This window comes from Macaca thibetana, chromosome 12, assembly GCF_024542745.1.
Source record: "Macaca thibetana thibetana isolate TM-01 chromosome 12, ASM2454274v1, whole genome shotgun sequence".
Lineage (NCBI taxonomy): Eukaryota > Metazoa > Chordata > Mammalia > Primates > Cercopithecidae > Macaca > Macaca thibetana.
This window is the reverse complement of record NC_065589.1, coordinates 102,659,568-102,676,225: the sequence shown is the minus strand read 5'-3', so window position 1 is coordinate 102,676,225 and position 16,658 is coordinate 102,659,568. Positions and strand designations below refer to the sequence as shown.

The window sequence follows — 16,658 nt, the reverse complement described above, 5'->3', positions numbered from 1 at the left end:
AATTCAATGCTATTCCCATTAAACTACCATTGACATCCTTCACCAAATTAGAAAAAATAAAAAAAAATAATAATAAACCACTTTAAAATTCATATGGGCTGGGTGCCCACCTATGGTCTCAGAAGTTTGAGAGACTGAGGAGGGTTGATCACTTGAGATCTGGAGTTCAAGACCAGCCTGGCCAACATGGTGAAACCCTATCTCTACTAAAAATACAGAAATTAGCTGGGCATAGTGGCGGGTGCCTGTAATCCCAGCTACGTGGGAGGCTGAGGCAGAAGAATTGCTTGAACCTGGGAGCAGAGGCTGCAGTGAACAAGGATAGCATCACTGAACTCCAGCTTGGGCAACAGAGCAAGATTCTGTCCCCTCCAAAAAAAAAATAATAATAATATGGAGTCAAAACAGAGGCTGTATAGCTAAGATAATCCTAAGCAAAAAGAACAAAGCTGGAGGCATTGCATTACCTGACTTCAAACTATACTACAAGGCTATAGTAACCAAAACACCATGGTACTGGTACAGACACATAGACCCATGGAACAGAATAGAGAGCTCAGAAATAAGACTGCACATTTACAAACATCTGATTTTCAGCAAACCTGACAAAAGCAATGAGGAAAGGAGTCCGTATTTAATAAATGGTGCTAGAAGAACTGGTTAGCCATATGCAGAAAATTGAAACTGGATCCCTTCCTTACACCTTATGCAAAAATTAACTCAAGATAGATTTAAGACTTAAATGTAAAACCCAAATCTATAAAATTCCTAGAAGAAAATCTCAGAAATATCATTCAGGACATAGGTAAAGGCAAAAATTTCATGATGAAGATGACAAAAGCAATTGTACAAGAAAAAATTGTCAAATGGGATCTAATTGAACTAAAGTGCTTCTGCACACAAAATAAACTATCAGAGTCAACAGACAACCTACAGAATTGTAGAAAATTTTTGCAATCCACCCATCTGATAAAAGTCTAAATTCAGAATCTACAAGGAAGTTAGATAAATTTACATGAAAAAAACAATCCCAGTAAAAAGTGGACAAAGGACATGAACAGACACTTTTCAAAAGAAGATATGCCTTTGGCCAACAAACATATGATAAAAAGCTTAGCATCACTGATTATTAGAGAAATAATCTAATAGTACTTCATAATATTAGATAGTACAACAATAGTACTTCATACTATGTGGCCCAGCAATCCCATTGCTGGGTATATACCCAAAAGAATATAAATAATTCTACTGTAAAGATACACACATGCATATGTTCATTGCAGCATTGTTCACAAGAGCAGAGATGGGAATCAACCCAAATGCCCACCAATGATAGACTGCATAAAGAAAATGTGGTACATATACATCATGGAGTACTATGCAGCCATGAAAAGGAATGAGATCATGTCCTTTGCAGGGACATGGATGGAGCTTGAAGCCATTATCCTCAGCTAAATAGTTCATGTTGCTGCTGTCATGGAACACATTATTCATCTGCTACACACTTGACTGAAACAACATGTTTTTATTATGTCTTATATGGTACCCAATAAAAACAATAATCAGTGTGTCATTTGAAGGCACACATTATTTGAATCACTCCTTAAATCAAAATCATACAATGGCTCAATATTGGCTAAAAAGTTATGTTGAAGCCCTTTGGCATTTAAGGTTTTCTCTTCTCACATATTATGTCACCCAACCCGTGCCCTTCTACATGTGTCTTGATTCCTGACATCAGCAGAGCATCCATATGCTCTACACTGGATCCCTGGCTCAGAGGACCATATTATTTCATATTACTGGCATTTTTAAGTTAGTTATTACTATATATATATATATATATATATATATATATATAAAGTGTGTGTATATATATGTGTGTATATATATATTATTTTAAAAGGGAGTTTTGCTCTTGTCGCTCAGGCGGGAGTGTAATGGTGGGATCTCGCCTCACTGGGTTCAAGCAATTCTTGTGCCTCAGCCTCCCAAGTAGCTGGGATTACAGGTACACATCACCATGCCTGGCTTGTTTTTTGTATTTTTAGTAGAAATGGGTTTGCCATGTTGGGCAGACTGGTCTCAAACTCCTGACCTCAGGTGATCCGCCCGCCTTGGCCTCCCAAAGTGCTGGGATTACAGGTGTGAGGCACCATGCCCAGCCAATCTTTTGATTTTCTATTGATAAAGCCAAGGTTTGAAGGTAATAAATTCATTTCTGAGGTCTCACAGCTAATACATATTCCCTTGAGATTCAAAAGTGTATGTGACTCCAATGAAGGATTTTTAAAAAATTTCTTCATGATGGATTACCTGTCTATCCCTCAAGTACTTATTCAAACATCACTTTTCACATAGTTTTTCATTATTGGAGATTATCTTTCTCACCTCTGAACTCTGATATTATAAAATATGACAATGACACAATTCTCACCTTTTGCAAAAAGTACAATTACTTCGCATATGCCTCATTTTTTTTTCTTTCTCGAATGTAAACTTTGTAAGAAAAAGGACTGTGTTATGTGCATCACTAAGTTACCCATAAGAGTTGTTGAGCAGAATGGGTAATACATGGAAAGTGTCAGATCCGTGCATCTGTCACTAGGCCCAGTGTTGGAGACACTGTGGTGCCTATGCAGATCACCTTTACTAAAGAGGAGTACCCAATTCCTCACTGGTGCTTCTGCAGTGACGACTCACACATACCCTCCTTCTCCAGATCATTGTGTTTAACTGATTGAAGCAGCTTTGCTTGGAATATCACAGCCCCAAGGCCAATTAATGATTGATGGGGCATATCAAAAGCAGATCCCCTTGCCTGTCATAAATTTATGCTCCAAAGCATAACTATAGTGACTCAAACCAAGACTAGACTCGACCTGAAACACAGTTTACTGGGCTCCTTCCTCTGCTCTCCCTCTGTCTTTTACAGCTTTCTTCTGTATACCACTTCCTTCATAAATGACTTTTACAACAATCCCCATTTTAGGCACTTTCCTAAGTACTATCTTACAGGTAATTCCACAAACCGCTGCCAGTGTCATTTTTTAAAATAAAAACATGTTACATATACTATCAATATGATTATGTAAAATGTTAACACCAAAGAAGTATTTTAAAAATAAAAACCGTGTTTGAGATTATGCCACTTAACTTGCCAATATCTTCAAATAGCTCTCTTCAAAGCTAGAATAGAATTCAGTTTTGCATTTGAGTCACCTTGCCATCCTCATATCTTCCATTCTCCTGAATTGTTTATATGCTTCTAGGTATGCTAACCTTCTTGCTGTTTTCATGCTGAGCTAATTCCTTACTCAGAACTTACTATTCTATTTTCTTAAAAAGCTCTTTCCTCACATATTCACATCACTTGCTGCCTCTCTTTATTTAGGTGTCTCTTTCAATATCACCCTTCTAGAGATGACTTCTCTGATCATCATAACTAAAATAGTACCTCCATTGACAGCCCATCTCTTACTATGATTTTCTGTATAGCATGTATAATAATGTGACAGTATACATAAATACATATTCTATCCTCTATAGGAAGATAGACTTCATGAGGGTTAGAACTTGCTTCATATTGTTTCTTCAGCATTTGGAACAATTTCTGGCACATGGTAGATATTCAATGGGCATTTGTTAATGAGCATGAGATGAAAACAAATTTATGTACATAGACTAAATTTCAAATATTGCTTCTCCCCATAAAGATTAAAAACAATCTAAATGAATGGAAAGGTATCAAACACATTAAAAATGAATAGGAATATAAGTACTAAATATAAATAAACTACAGAAGACATTGTAATGCATAATTTTAAAATATGTACTATAAACCATGCATTATGTCCTTTCTGTGGAGGTGTAGTCAGTGGAGGGTAGGTGGCACAGAGCCCCTGAGGCTCCCATAATCTGAAAATGTTTTATTGAAGAAGTGCTAAAGTTAGAGGTACAAAATGGGAAAGATACAACTAGGTAGACAAAGGCTGACATTCTAGATAAGGGAGCTGGGAGAAAAATGACATGAGAGAAAGACCATGGAGACAGTAAAGATCTGAACTCCTGGGCAGTCCTGAGAACACAGATGGTTTGGAGTAATAGCTTAGATGGCAAGTGGGCCAGGGAGATTAAAGTCATATTGAAAAGAGCTCTGAATGAAAAGGCAAAAAAAATCATCAAAACTGTCTTTTACATAAATTATATTTAGCCACCTATTTGTTCATTTCATCTCTCATCCTCTAGGAATATTTCCCAATATCCCAACTTAATTAACATATATCTGTAAAAATACCCTAATGTAAATGTATTGCTATAAACTGTCAAAATTTCATGCCTGTGAAATCTGACTAATAGCCTTAAAACTTAGACAAGTTTCAAATCATATTCCTGTAATATAACTGACAGTATAAGTACCTGATTTTCAAGTTGAGAAAATAGGACATGAAATGTAAACAACTTCATAAAATCATACTATAAATGGTTTTATCCACTTGTAAATATACTTATATTGCCAACAACACTATAAATAACTGTTAACAGTAATATACTTGTCATTCTGCTTCATATTTTAGCATGTGTCAGAAATCATACCTGTGGGTCTCTGTAAGTTCTTTTGTACTAAAATCCTTCTCAGTGTACCATCCATGGCTGCTTCTTCTATGTGGGAGTGATCTCCAACAACAGTCCAGTACATCATCCTGAAGAGAGTGGGTCAAAGAGGTTAGCATGGTGATGGTGCTGCTATAACCCAACTCTGCTCCACAAAGCAGTGACTCTTCAGACCACATGCCTCAGAGTCACCCCAGAGTCTCTTAAAAAGTAGATTCCCGGGTACAACTCAAAACACACAGAATGAGAGCCTCCAATAAATGGCCTGGGAATCAACATTTTAACGAAAGTCTTGCCTACACACATTAAAATTTGAGAATCATTGTATACTATGATGTACCATAGCTCATTATTTAATATCCAAAATTCAATTTTGAAACTTTCATTAAAACTCAGAGAAAAATATTTCCACCACATGAAACTTCCCTTTTGTTTTGACACAATAGTCATTTTATTATGGATGCTGTATGAACATGCTATTTTTTTTTTATAGAGAAGTAACTATTTTCTCAAACAGAAATTATTCTTTAATTTGGATGACTGCTTAATTCTAATAGTTAGGTATAAGTTGTCTCTTTTTACTCAGGAGTTATCAATCCACTTTATGGATGCTTAAGAGTTTTAGTTAACATTTTTCTATTTACTTTTTGGCCATTGCTTGTAGGTTTACATCTCTAACTAAAAGAAGGAAATGTTTGTAATACACTCTTTAAATTTGCGTGTGTGTGTATATGTGTGTATATATACACATACACACACACATAAAGAAAAATGTTAGTACTCTGTATGTAATATGTTTGATATTATGTTTAATATTTTGATAATTCAATTTTAGATCAAAAACAGAGGTTGTATCTATCACACCAAGCTCATTCTTCTGCAATGCACACATATAACCATGCACAGACACACACACAGACACACAGGTACACTGAATCCATAATACAGGAATATTTCAGAAAAAAAATATATTTCGTATCATCATTTGGTGGGAATAGGACATGCTTTTTTACAGAAGAAATAGTACAAGGATATTTAAAGGCATGTGACACTATTACACATTGAACACTCATTACAGAGACAAAATCTACACAGCATAATTTCTAAAAAGGATATTCATTTTCAAGAAATAGAAATACTAAACCATTAACCTACCCTCTTTTAGGATTTACAGCAATAGCATACGGTTCTCCAGCCATATTTGTTAAGAGTCTGGTGCAGTTGGGGCCATTCAGCTGCCCTACATTAATAGAGTACCTCAGACTGGTCCAGTGAGTAGTGTAGTAACTGAACCAGTGCATTCTAGAATGATCAGTCCAGTAAATGTTTCCAGCCACCCAGTCAACTGCAATGTCCCTGGGCCTTTTAAATTCAGGACACTACAAGGAAACAAAACAACACATCATGGTATTTTCAAAAGGAAATTAGCGGAGTTTTCTGTATCTTTGCATTGAAGTTATGGGGGAATTATAAGAACATAGTCATGTGTTAATTGCTACATGCAATTAGATGTCAAAAAGATACCTAATGCTATTTTCAATCTTTGTAGATGTATTATCTGCCTGAATCTTAATTGTACAGACCACTGGAGTTTAACCAGATTGCACCTGTTTAATCATTACTCTGCTGAAATATTTCCAGAACCACAGGAGGTTCACCCATGACTTCTGGCAGTCAATATTTTCTTTAGAGTAACCATAATTCTGATAGCTAACACCACAGATTCAACAAATCAATGTAAAAAACAATCATAATCTTTCATTCCAGAATTTTTTTTTTTTTTTTTTTTTTTTTGCGACGGGAGTCTCGCTCTGTCGCGCAGCCTAGAGTGCTGTGGCGCGATCTCCGCTCACTGCAAGCTCCGCCTCCCGGGTTCACGACATTCTCCTGCCTCAGCCTCCCGAGTAGCTGGGACTACAGGCGCCCGCCACCGCGCCTGGCTAATTTTTTGTATTTTTTAGTAGAGACGGGGTTTCACTGTGGGTTAGCCAGGATGGTCTGGATTTCCTGACCTCGTGATCCGCCAGCCTCAGCCTCCCAGAGTGCTGGGATTACAGGTGTGAGCCACCGCGCCTGGCCATTCTAGAATTCTTTTGTTCAACATCATGACTGTGAAATGTATCCTTATTTTGTATATATCAATTTTTAATCTTTCCATTGCTCAGTAGTATTTGTTCATGTATTTGCTCAAGTGGATTTGTACTGACGATATCCACTTGGCTTGTTTACAGTTTTAGGCCATTACAACTAAAGTTATGGATACTTTAGCACTTTTTTGTTGTTGGTAGTGGTGGATACAAACACTCAATTCATTTGGGTATTTACTAAGGAATAGAATTAATGTTTTCAAGTTTATGCACACTTAGCTTGATAGGATACGCTAGAAAAAATTTTCAAAGAGTTTGTAGCAATGTACAATCTTTTCAGCAATGTAAGAAAAACTCAGATGCTCTGCATCCTCACCATACATAATTTGTTCTACAATTGAAAAATCATTAGTACAGCTAGACACATTTAGTAAAATACTATATTTTAAAATATTTTGAAGAAAGTCAGAATATCTGTTATTCATCTTACATTTGATAGGTTGGATTGTCCATTCTGTTTTACTGAATTACTGTGAGACAATGGTAACAGAATTCATTGAGACTAGAGAGCAAGGAAAATAACTTATGTTCTGTGCCCTTCAATTAACTTGATCACTTTGAGCAGGAACTAGTGTAGTAATTAATTTGACATGACCAGGTTTATTGTGCATAACCAAAAGTGAGAAGGTATTCACAGTGGTATTATGGCAAGAGTAGAAACAATTATTTGAAGGTGATTACAACTAGATGTGTAATCAATATGTAACAGCATCTTTAAGACCTAGGCAGCAGTGGAAATATGAGTTTTTAACACATGAAAGCTTCTTGTGTGGGTTCAGAGGAACCAGTATTATCAATCAGTGGACTTGGATTAAAAGAAAAGAAACTGACCATCTCGAAAAGAACATGGAATGCCAAGAAACAGGAATTGCAAATCACTGCTGCATGATTACTGGGATCTCAAACAAGGAAAGTATGGCTTACATTAAACACAGAATCCATAGACAATTTCTAATGCCATTTATCATCAGTTCTTTGACCTATTGGACGTTAAAACTGAAATTATGAAATTGTATTACCCTATTTCTCAACTTTAACAATAAATGTTATCCATATACCCAGTGATATCTCAGTTATCTGAATTAAATGTAAAGCACTCTGCAATACGGTATACTCTAGAAATGTTATATAAATAATGTTCGCAGATGTTTAGAATATAAATGTCCTAGTCGAACCAAAAAATCATTTTCGAATGCTCCAGTATCATTTAAGCTAACTGTATTTTTATTTTCAACTTGTCATCATTTAAAAGTAAATACATCACCAAATGGCATGTGCATGTCAGTGTGAATCATAAATCTACAAACATGAAAGACAATGGGAAAAATCACCATTATAAGCTATTTTAAACCTGTTGAAGCATATGTGTAATTTTCTAACACTAGTAAAACAAACTTTTATGACACAAAACTTATAATACTCTTTGTCTAATTGAACATAGAAAAAGTATCTATTTTCCATTTGTGAGATGTAAATGTATACACCTGATTTTCAATCCTCATGGTATCCCTGATAAAATATGTCATATTCCATGCAAGTTCCACTTTTGTTGAATTTAGGATTTTCATTTCATTAAATTCATTCTCAAAAAATTCTGATTATCCTTCGACTTTAGACTTCTAACCCTAGACTGATGACAGTTAGTAACCCAGTTTCCTAATGTTCGTAGAACATTCAGAAGTTTGATTTGGTGATACTTTTTCAGGTAAACAGGCTGGTGAAGATTTTACTAAGGATGAATTATAGAAGGATAAATTTAGGTCACATTTCTAGGGTAAAGAACATAGATTAGAAAAAGAAAAAAAAAACTTACTTTTCATGATAAGTACAAGATATTTTGATGACTTGCAGAGCCATTTAATATATACATTTATTCTCCTTCTTCTGGAATAAGGAATCTCTAATGTCATTCAAGTAACAACTAAAGTAGTTAGAATATGGGATAAAAAATAGGCACATGCAATTAATTCAACCTAAGGTTATGATATCATAAATGACAAGATGATTCTCAGAGAATAATGGCAGAGGGTGAAGATGTTACCAGGTGTTCATCCTCAGTGACTCACAGTAAACTAAATACTTACTTATTTTCAACAATGAAGAGAGAATAACAAAACAAAACAAAAGACAATCAGGAGGAAGAGGGAAGAAAGGAGCGGAGGCGGAAGAAGACAACCTGCCTCAGAAGAAGGTGGCAACATTATTAACCGACTCTCAACCTATGGCCAAATTAGGAAATCACCCTTTGTACTGAGCTTCATAGGAAAGAAATAATCTCTACCATTCACATCTTGACCAGGATTTTGAATAGTATTAACCACATAAAAGGGAGCCTTATATTGAATGGATGTTCACTGGAGGATGAAAGGCAGAAACCCCTGTTGGATCTTCATATTATGATCAATTTTTTTAAGGAGAGGTACCAAAATCAATCAGGTAAACACGAAAAATGGAAAAACACAGATAAGCACACTGACATTCTGAGAGTGGAAATGAAGATTGATATGGGAAAACAGAACAGGAGAGCTAAGCTCCTTGCCTTCAAAAATCATGAAACAAAACAAACAAGCATACCAGATTAGAGAGAAGAAAATATACAACTTTCATTTGCCCCATTGACAAGCTCACTAGACAGGTACATCCATGAAATGGAGATGCTAATTAAACGTGTCCTGTTTGAGAGACTGCAGGAGCATGCAGCTTCCCTGACAACAAAAGGGTATTTCTCATCTTGTTGAACAGAGTGGAAGACACATTTTGGCTGCATTCTTCAGACAGATGATTTCTTTTCTAATAAGCTCTCTAAATACACAGCCAGTTTTGAGAACTGAGGCATCCTTCTTTGTAGGAATGCATTAGTCAAATGAATGAAACCCTTACATCTTACAAAAAAGGTGACAGTTTGTAACAAAATTAGAGGTTACTAGTTTAAATTACTAATCCTTTCTAGGTGTAGATTGTAAGGTATCTGTCACAATTCCAGCTTCAATAAACTGAAGATGTAAGTCACTGAAGACATTTGTTTTAAAACAGGAAAAGGGAAAAATCTATGACAGGGGAGTTCAAGCATTTGAGCCATGAAAATACTGCTGTCTGTTTTAATAAATTTCTTACAGTTAGCAATATGCTTTAAGAAAATTTAGTTTACACAAGGATAAACTGAGGTGATACCACATATTTTATTGATTTGTGATGTTTTTCATCTTGGTGTATATCTAAGAATAGAAAATTCAACTAATTTTATTAAAGTTACTTATCTCCCAATGGAATTGTATTAAAACAAAGATGTAAAACCATCCTCACGAAATTGTGTGTGGATGTCTCTGTAGGATATTTTGCTAAATGAAAAGACTATTGACATTTTGCTTCTCAAAATATGAATCAGATTCGCTTCCAATGAGTGGATGTAAAATAATAACTACACAAATTCTAAATTTTACTAAATTCTATTGACTTAGTCATGCTATTAAAATATCCAAATATTTCATATGTCAGTCAAGGAGCTCACATAGCAGTGGAGAAATCCTTAGAGAACCAAGAAAAAGTTATATTTAGAGCTAGAATGTGTACGAGATTAAAAAAAAAAAAAACTATTGCAGAGATGAAAAAACTTTGGCTTCTATTTATGATTTATACTGAACAATAGATTATTTCAATCTGAATAATTTTAATGTTGCAACGATCTACATTAGGACCATGTCAACTTGAAATAATCTTCTGTTAGATGAAAAAGAAACTTCAGATGTAATTCTCAGATAGTTTTTTAAAAAGACCAAATTTGTCGTTGAATTAAAGACTCAATAATGTATGTGATTTTGTTACTCTTTTTTTTAAGCCTCTGTTACTCTTTTTTTTTTAAAGCCTCTTCAGTGTTCTTTAACCTTTTATTCCTGATTCACGTCTGTCCTCCATAAAGAGAAAGACTGGCTCTCTAAACTTTTATTCACACTATCAGAAAAACAAAGATATCACAGAAGATTAGAAAACACACTGAATTTGGAATCAGAAGAACTGATTTAAATCCTAGTCCTAGTTTCTCTCCATATTATAAGGTGTGTAAAACAAAGACTTTGGATTAGATGATCTTTGAACATCTCTAGCTCCTAAACAGTAAATTATGTAACAGTTCGAAATATTATCCATTCTGGGTAAGTCTGCATTTCGTATAGCCTTAAATGCATATCTATGGTAATTGCTCATTTTTAGGCATTAGTGAGTGAATAATTTGTTCGTGCTTGGGCTGGTAATTCTGATATTATCCTACATCATATGTGAATGACCTGGAAATAAGGAAGTAGAATACCTCTGACAATTACAATTTAAACATGCATAACATTCGAGAAATAATTCAGAGTTACCTGAGAGTAGACCTATCAAAACAATTGGTTGAGGAGTAAATTTAAGTCAAAATTTAAAAAAAAAAAGTAGATTCTAACTTTTAAAATTAAAATGTCACATTATATATCCAAATTTTTGTTTTTTTTCTTGAAAATTAAGGTCATACAGTTTGATATATCAAAACCGGGCTAACATTCCAGAATAGAAGAGCCAGTTACCTGCTGTGCCCTCCTTTTATTAGATGTGTTCAGTTTGTCTCTATCACCTGTGTTCCCAATGTTTATGCCTATTTCAATCAATTATCTTACCTACATAACTTCTTTATATAATCAGTTTGCACAAAAATGAATTGAATTTAATAAAGATATTGTGTATCTATCAGAAAGAGGATGAAGACAGTAACAAACACATAGAAAAGAGTTAAAGAAGCAAATGACAGTGTGTTTCCAGAATCATTAGGTAAGTTCCTTGTGGATCAACAGGAATTTTAGCAGATGTACATGTGTATATACATGATTTATATGATATACACAAAATAAATTGTGTTCTTTTATCTCAGTGTCTCTCATCCATCAAATTCATTCAGATTATGAATATGTGTGTATGTGCACACGTGCTATGTAAATATAGGAAATGCTGAGTTTCATATATCATTCTCTTGCCAGCTTCATTATAGTTTCCTAGCATTTTATTACTCCTTAAACTGACAATAAAATTTCCAAGTCTAAACAGAACCCAGAATAATAAAGGGGTCACCTTGTAGGCTACTTTTTAGGCATAAAATTAACATTCTTCAGTCTTTCTTTGAGCATGTCCCTTCAAATGACAACAGGGCCTTTGGAAGACCTGAAAACACATTCTGTGGGATGAGATCTCTGATGCTTCAACAAGATCAAGATCATTCTCAGTGGTGATAATAAGTATAATAATAATAATAAAAGTGGTATCTTTTTAATAAAGGAGCTTTGGTTAATTGGGAAAATTAAGGAAGACAGGAAAAAATAGCACGTAAATGACTTTGAAGGGAAGATAAACAGTTGCATTCTTGGTAGTGAAATATGGCCTATATAGGGCTGGAACAAAACTTTGTGTTTGGGGATATATATGTGCTTGTTTATAGCTATGTAAGAAAATGGGAGAGGTGTGATGGGAGATGAGGCTGAAAATGACTAAGAGGCTTGTAAACCAATGGTTTTTAAAAGGATATCCAGTAGAAGAATTTACTTAGGGACATATGATGATCAGATTAATGTTTTAAGAATGTTTTGGCTATGGTGTGGAGAATGGCTTGGGTGTGAGGGTCAAAAGTGGATAGATAAAACCAGAGGAGACTAACTTAATGAACTCCAGGGAGAAGAGTGTGGATGTTAAATTGATGGTTTTCTGAGACAAAGGTGGACAAAATATGAAATCTAAAAAACCACGATGAGATGCCATCTCTCACAAGCTAGAATGTCTACTATTAAAACATCAAAAAATAGCAGATGCTAGTGAGGCTATGTATTATATAACTATTTGTGAATTCATTTTGCCATATATCATTTATAATTATTCTTTCAACTTTCATAGTATACACAACAACTTTATTCCTTAAGGTTTGAGAGAAAGATACATAACCACATTTACTGTTAAGCAATATATAACTAGCAAAAAAATAGCTTTGAAATTAAACTTTCATGGAAAATCATATATTTCTTACAATGGTTATAAAAATATTTGCTATTCAGGTAAGGCCAATTATGCATGACATACTATAAACCCTTCAGACACAAGAATCATTGATTATTAGGATCTCTATCATAGGGATTTCATAATAGATATGACTTCTCACAAATTAAAAATGCAATGCAACAGCAATCCAATTCTAATGTGTTTATTCTTCTACTAAGAGTCTAAAACAATTTTAGAAATAAAAATGCAAGATTTTCAAATAATTTTCAAATGAATGGCTGTAGAGTTCATACATAGAGATATGCTATAATGCTACAGTACATTTTTAAAATATGTTCATGCAGCACAGATCCACAAAGAGATCCAAAGACTATGATGGGGACTCCATATTCACGCATACGTTTTGAGAGTTTAGTACCACAGAACAATAGAAATACCTACTCCATCACTAGAGAAATGAAAGACTATTTAATATTTAGGGTGGAAGTTAAATCTCCACATCAAACCATATACACATAAATGCATTCAGATCCATCAGAAACATAAATATTTAAAAGTAAAAGAAGTATTAAAAGAAAGAATAGAAAGTATGTACATGTTCTGGATAAAAGACTTTCCTAAATATGATGTGATGTCCAGGAGCATTGACGGAAAAGACAATCAGATCTGACTACATAAAAAGCAAATCTTCTATATAGCAAAAACCATCAGAAACAAAGCAAATTCATTTGAAGGAAATGTTTTTTTGTGTGTGCGTGTGGGGTGTATATCTTACAAAAACTCAGTATTTACAGTATATAAATAGTGCATAATAAGATCTTATGGAAAACAAAACACTTTAAGGAAAAAATAAGCATAGATCAAAATAAGACCCCTGGAAGAAGCAGATTTTTGAATAGTTAATAAAACATAAGAAAAGGTGTTCAAACTTCACAATACAGAAAATACACATCAAAAACAATTGGCAAAAGTTTATTAGTATTATGATGCTGATTTTGGCAATAGCATTAGGAAAAATTCAAATTCACATATTGAGCATTTTTTTAAAATAGTCTTTTTGAAGGCAATCTGAAAGTACTTATTCAAAATTAAGTTTGAATACTCTTTAATCTAGCATTTTCACTTCATAAAATGCCTGGACTATCTAATACAGGCTTTGTTACCCTTATACTTGAAGATGACCACTAAGACATTATTTGCAATAACAAGACAAAATCAAACAAATTATGTTTCTCAAAATATAAATATTGAAATGAAGGATGTTATATTTACACTATGAGTGCAATCATTAAAAAAAAATGACATAGGTAAAATTAGCTAACACGGTAAGGTCTCAAAACTTGTTTAGTGAACAAAGTAAACAGCAGAAATGACTTTGTATGATACGATTCTACTACATATTGAAAAAACCCTAGTGTCGTACAAGTATCTAAGTTCATAAATAGGTAAATAGCTAATCAAACGATGGTATATCCACATAACAATATGCTATTCAGCCAAAGAAAGAATGTCTTATTGATATATGAAACAATATGGATGAATCTCACAATCATTGTGCTGAGTGAAAGACGACCGATCAAAAAGGGTACTTACTATGTACATAAAATAATAGAAAGAGCAAACTAATCTATAATGAAGAAAACAAATCAGTAGTTGTCTGGTGATGGGAGAAAAGTGGGCCAGGGTCTGGGGGAATAGATTACTGAGGGAATTAGATGACCATATGGAAAGAGTTGGAGGTCATATAGATATGTTCATTAGTTTGATTGTGATGATAATCAAAACTTTTGAAATTGTATATGCTGTATATATTTAAATATGTAGAGTTTATTTTATGACAATTATAGCTTGAGCTTCTAAAAATGCTCTAGATGTACCAGTATATAAATTTATAGAAAAATATTTGTATAGTACAGAACAAATTGATCGTCTATTAAGAGAGCTGTGGACTTTGAGGAAACAGGATAAAGAATCCTTTTCACTTTTTGCCATTCTGACTGCTGGATAGTGAGTGAAAAGTGCAGCAAGGACAGAAGTTAGGAGGCTACTGAACTAATTCAAAAGAAAGATGCCTGGATCAAACCTAGGTGCCCTCAGCAAAGCTAATATAAGGTAGCCCACTCTTGGACATACCTGGAAGGTGTATTCAACAAGACTTCCTGATTTATTAGTTATGATGGAAGGAAAGGAATCAGCAACAACTAATGACTCCAAGATGTTTATTTTAAACATGTGAAAAATAGAGTTGTCATTAAATGAGATTACAGAAGTGGATTTGAGGGATACAATGTGAAGTTTATTTCGGGGCATTCTAGTTTCAATTTTTTTTTTTTAGATACAAAAGAAAAAGAAAGTAAGCAGTTGGACAAGGGATGATATTAATTATGTTAACATGTCCATATATGTTAAGCCATGAAACTATGTGAGCTCAACAAGGAAGTAAGGGAAGAGAGTAGAGGACTAAGGTCTGAGCCTGGGGTATTTCATTATTAAGACGGATAAAGAAAAGGAGCAAGTAAAAGAGAATGAGTAGGTGAGGGAAAAAAAGAAACGTTAAAACACCAATTAAATAATAACTACATTGGTAATTCACCTTAGTATCATTTTATTTTACAGGCTTGTGATTACATAATATGACATGATAAAATAAGTATCTACTGAAAGCCTGGCTGGAGAGGCTGATATTGTGGTGAAGGGTTTCTCAGTTTCACTGCTGCCAATGTTTTGCTCAGGATATTTTGTAGTGTGTTATCCTATCCATTGTAGTGTGTTAAGCAGCATTTCTGGCCTTACCCACTTGATACCTGAAGTAGTCTCCCGGTTGTAACAATCAAAAATATCTCCAGATATTTCTAAATGAGTGGGAAATCATACCTACTTGTGCTCTCTGATGCCTGCCTCCTCCATATACCCTAAATTTCTTAAGGTCCTTAATGAATCTCTGCCACGAAATTTGTTGAATACTTCCTTGTCGTCATTCACTTGATCTCTTAGAAGTATACTAAAATTATGACCCTGATCTCTTTCTCAAAATATTCTCCTCTCTCAGTTTTTGTAACTCTGCATCTTCTTATTTTCTCTGAATGCACTGGCTACTCCTTGTCATCATTTTAATTTTGCTTGGGAGATTGGTTGCAGTCCTTCTTTTCCTCCTTTCTTCTCTTACCGGTAATCTAATCTGGCTTCATAGTTTTATGTACATCTTCTACTCTGCTAGTCTTTAATGTGTATCTCTAGCCCAGAATATGTTTGTGTATGTATGTATGTGTGTATATATATATATATCTCTACACATATAAATATATATACATAATACATATAACAATTTAATTTTATGCATATAACATATATACATAAATATATATATTTATGATTCATGTCCTCTCATAACTCATATACATGTATATATATAAAATAGTATTACTTATTTCTCATCACAACTCAAATCTTCTCTCTTCAAATTGGCCTTTACTCATCTTATGTTGGGAATTGCATTATCTGAATTTTTCTTTCTTAGTTCATTATTTAATTCCTTTAATACATTTTTAAAAATTGGAATTTTCTGTATTGATCTACTTATGAGTTTAATTAACTTTCTCTTTCTTCCTTAGAAAATAAGCTCCATGAAAGCAAGATTCCAGTTCTGTTATTATTGCATTCCAAAAACCCAACACCAAAACTAACAAGTAGGCTTTAAATAAGCCTTTGGGTATGAATGAATAAATTTTGACTGGTTTCCCCTAAAATGCTATGCTTTTTATTAATAATTTCCTCAGCATTATTTATTGTAGACTCATATAATAATTATCACTGGTATATTTTTAATGAGTAAATACTGTTTAAGGAACTAAAAATCCATGATAGCAAAGTGTCAAATTTATACCTCTT

At 33.9% G+C, this 16,658-nt stretch overlaps 1 protein-coding gene across 2 annotated transcripts in view; it reads right to left on the bottom strand.

Moving 5' to 3' along the window:
• Window positions 1–16,658, bottom strand: part of LRP1B (LDL receptor related protein 1B) — a 1,933,102-nt gene that overhangs the window by 100,769 nt on the left and 1,815,675 nt on the right. For both annotated transcript variants that reach the window (XM_050752792.1, XM_050752793.1), the window contains exons 78-79: window positions 5,770–5,993; window positions 4,597–4,703 (exon numbers count right to left, since the gene is read on the bottom strand). In XM_050752792.1, coding sequence (XP_050608749.1) covers window positions 4,597–4,703; window positions 5,770–5,993 — 331 coding nt within the window. The remainder of the gene's footprint in view (window positions 1–4,596; window positions 4,704–5,769; window positions 5,994–16,658) is intronic.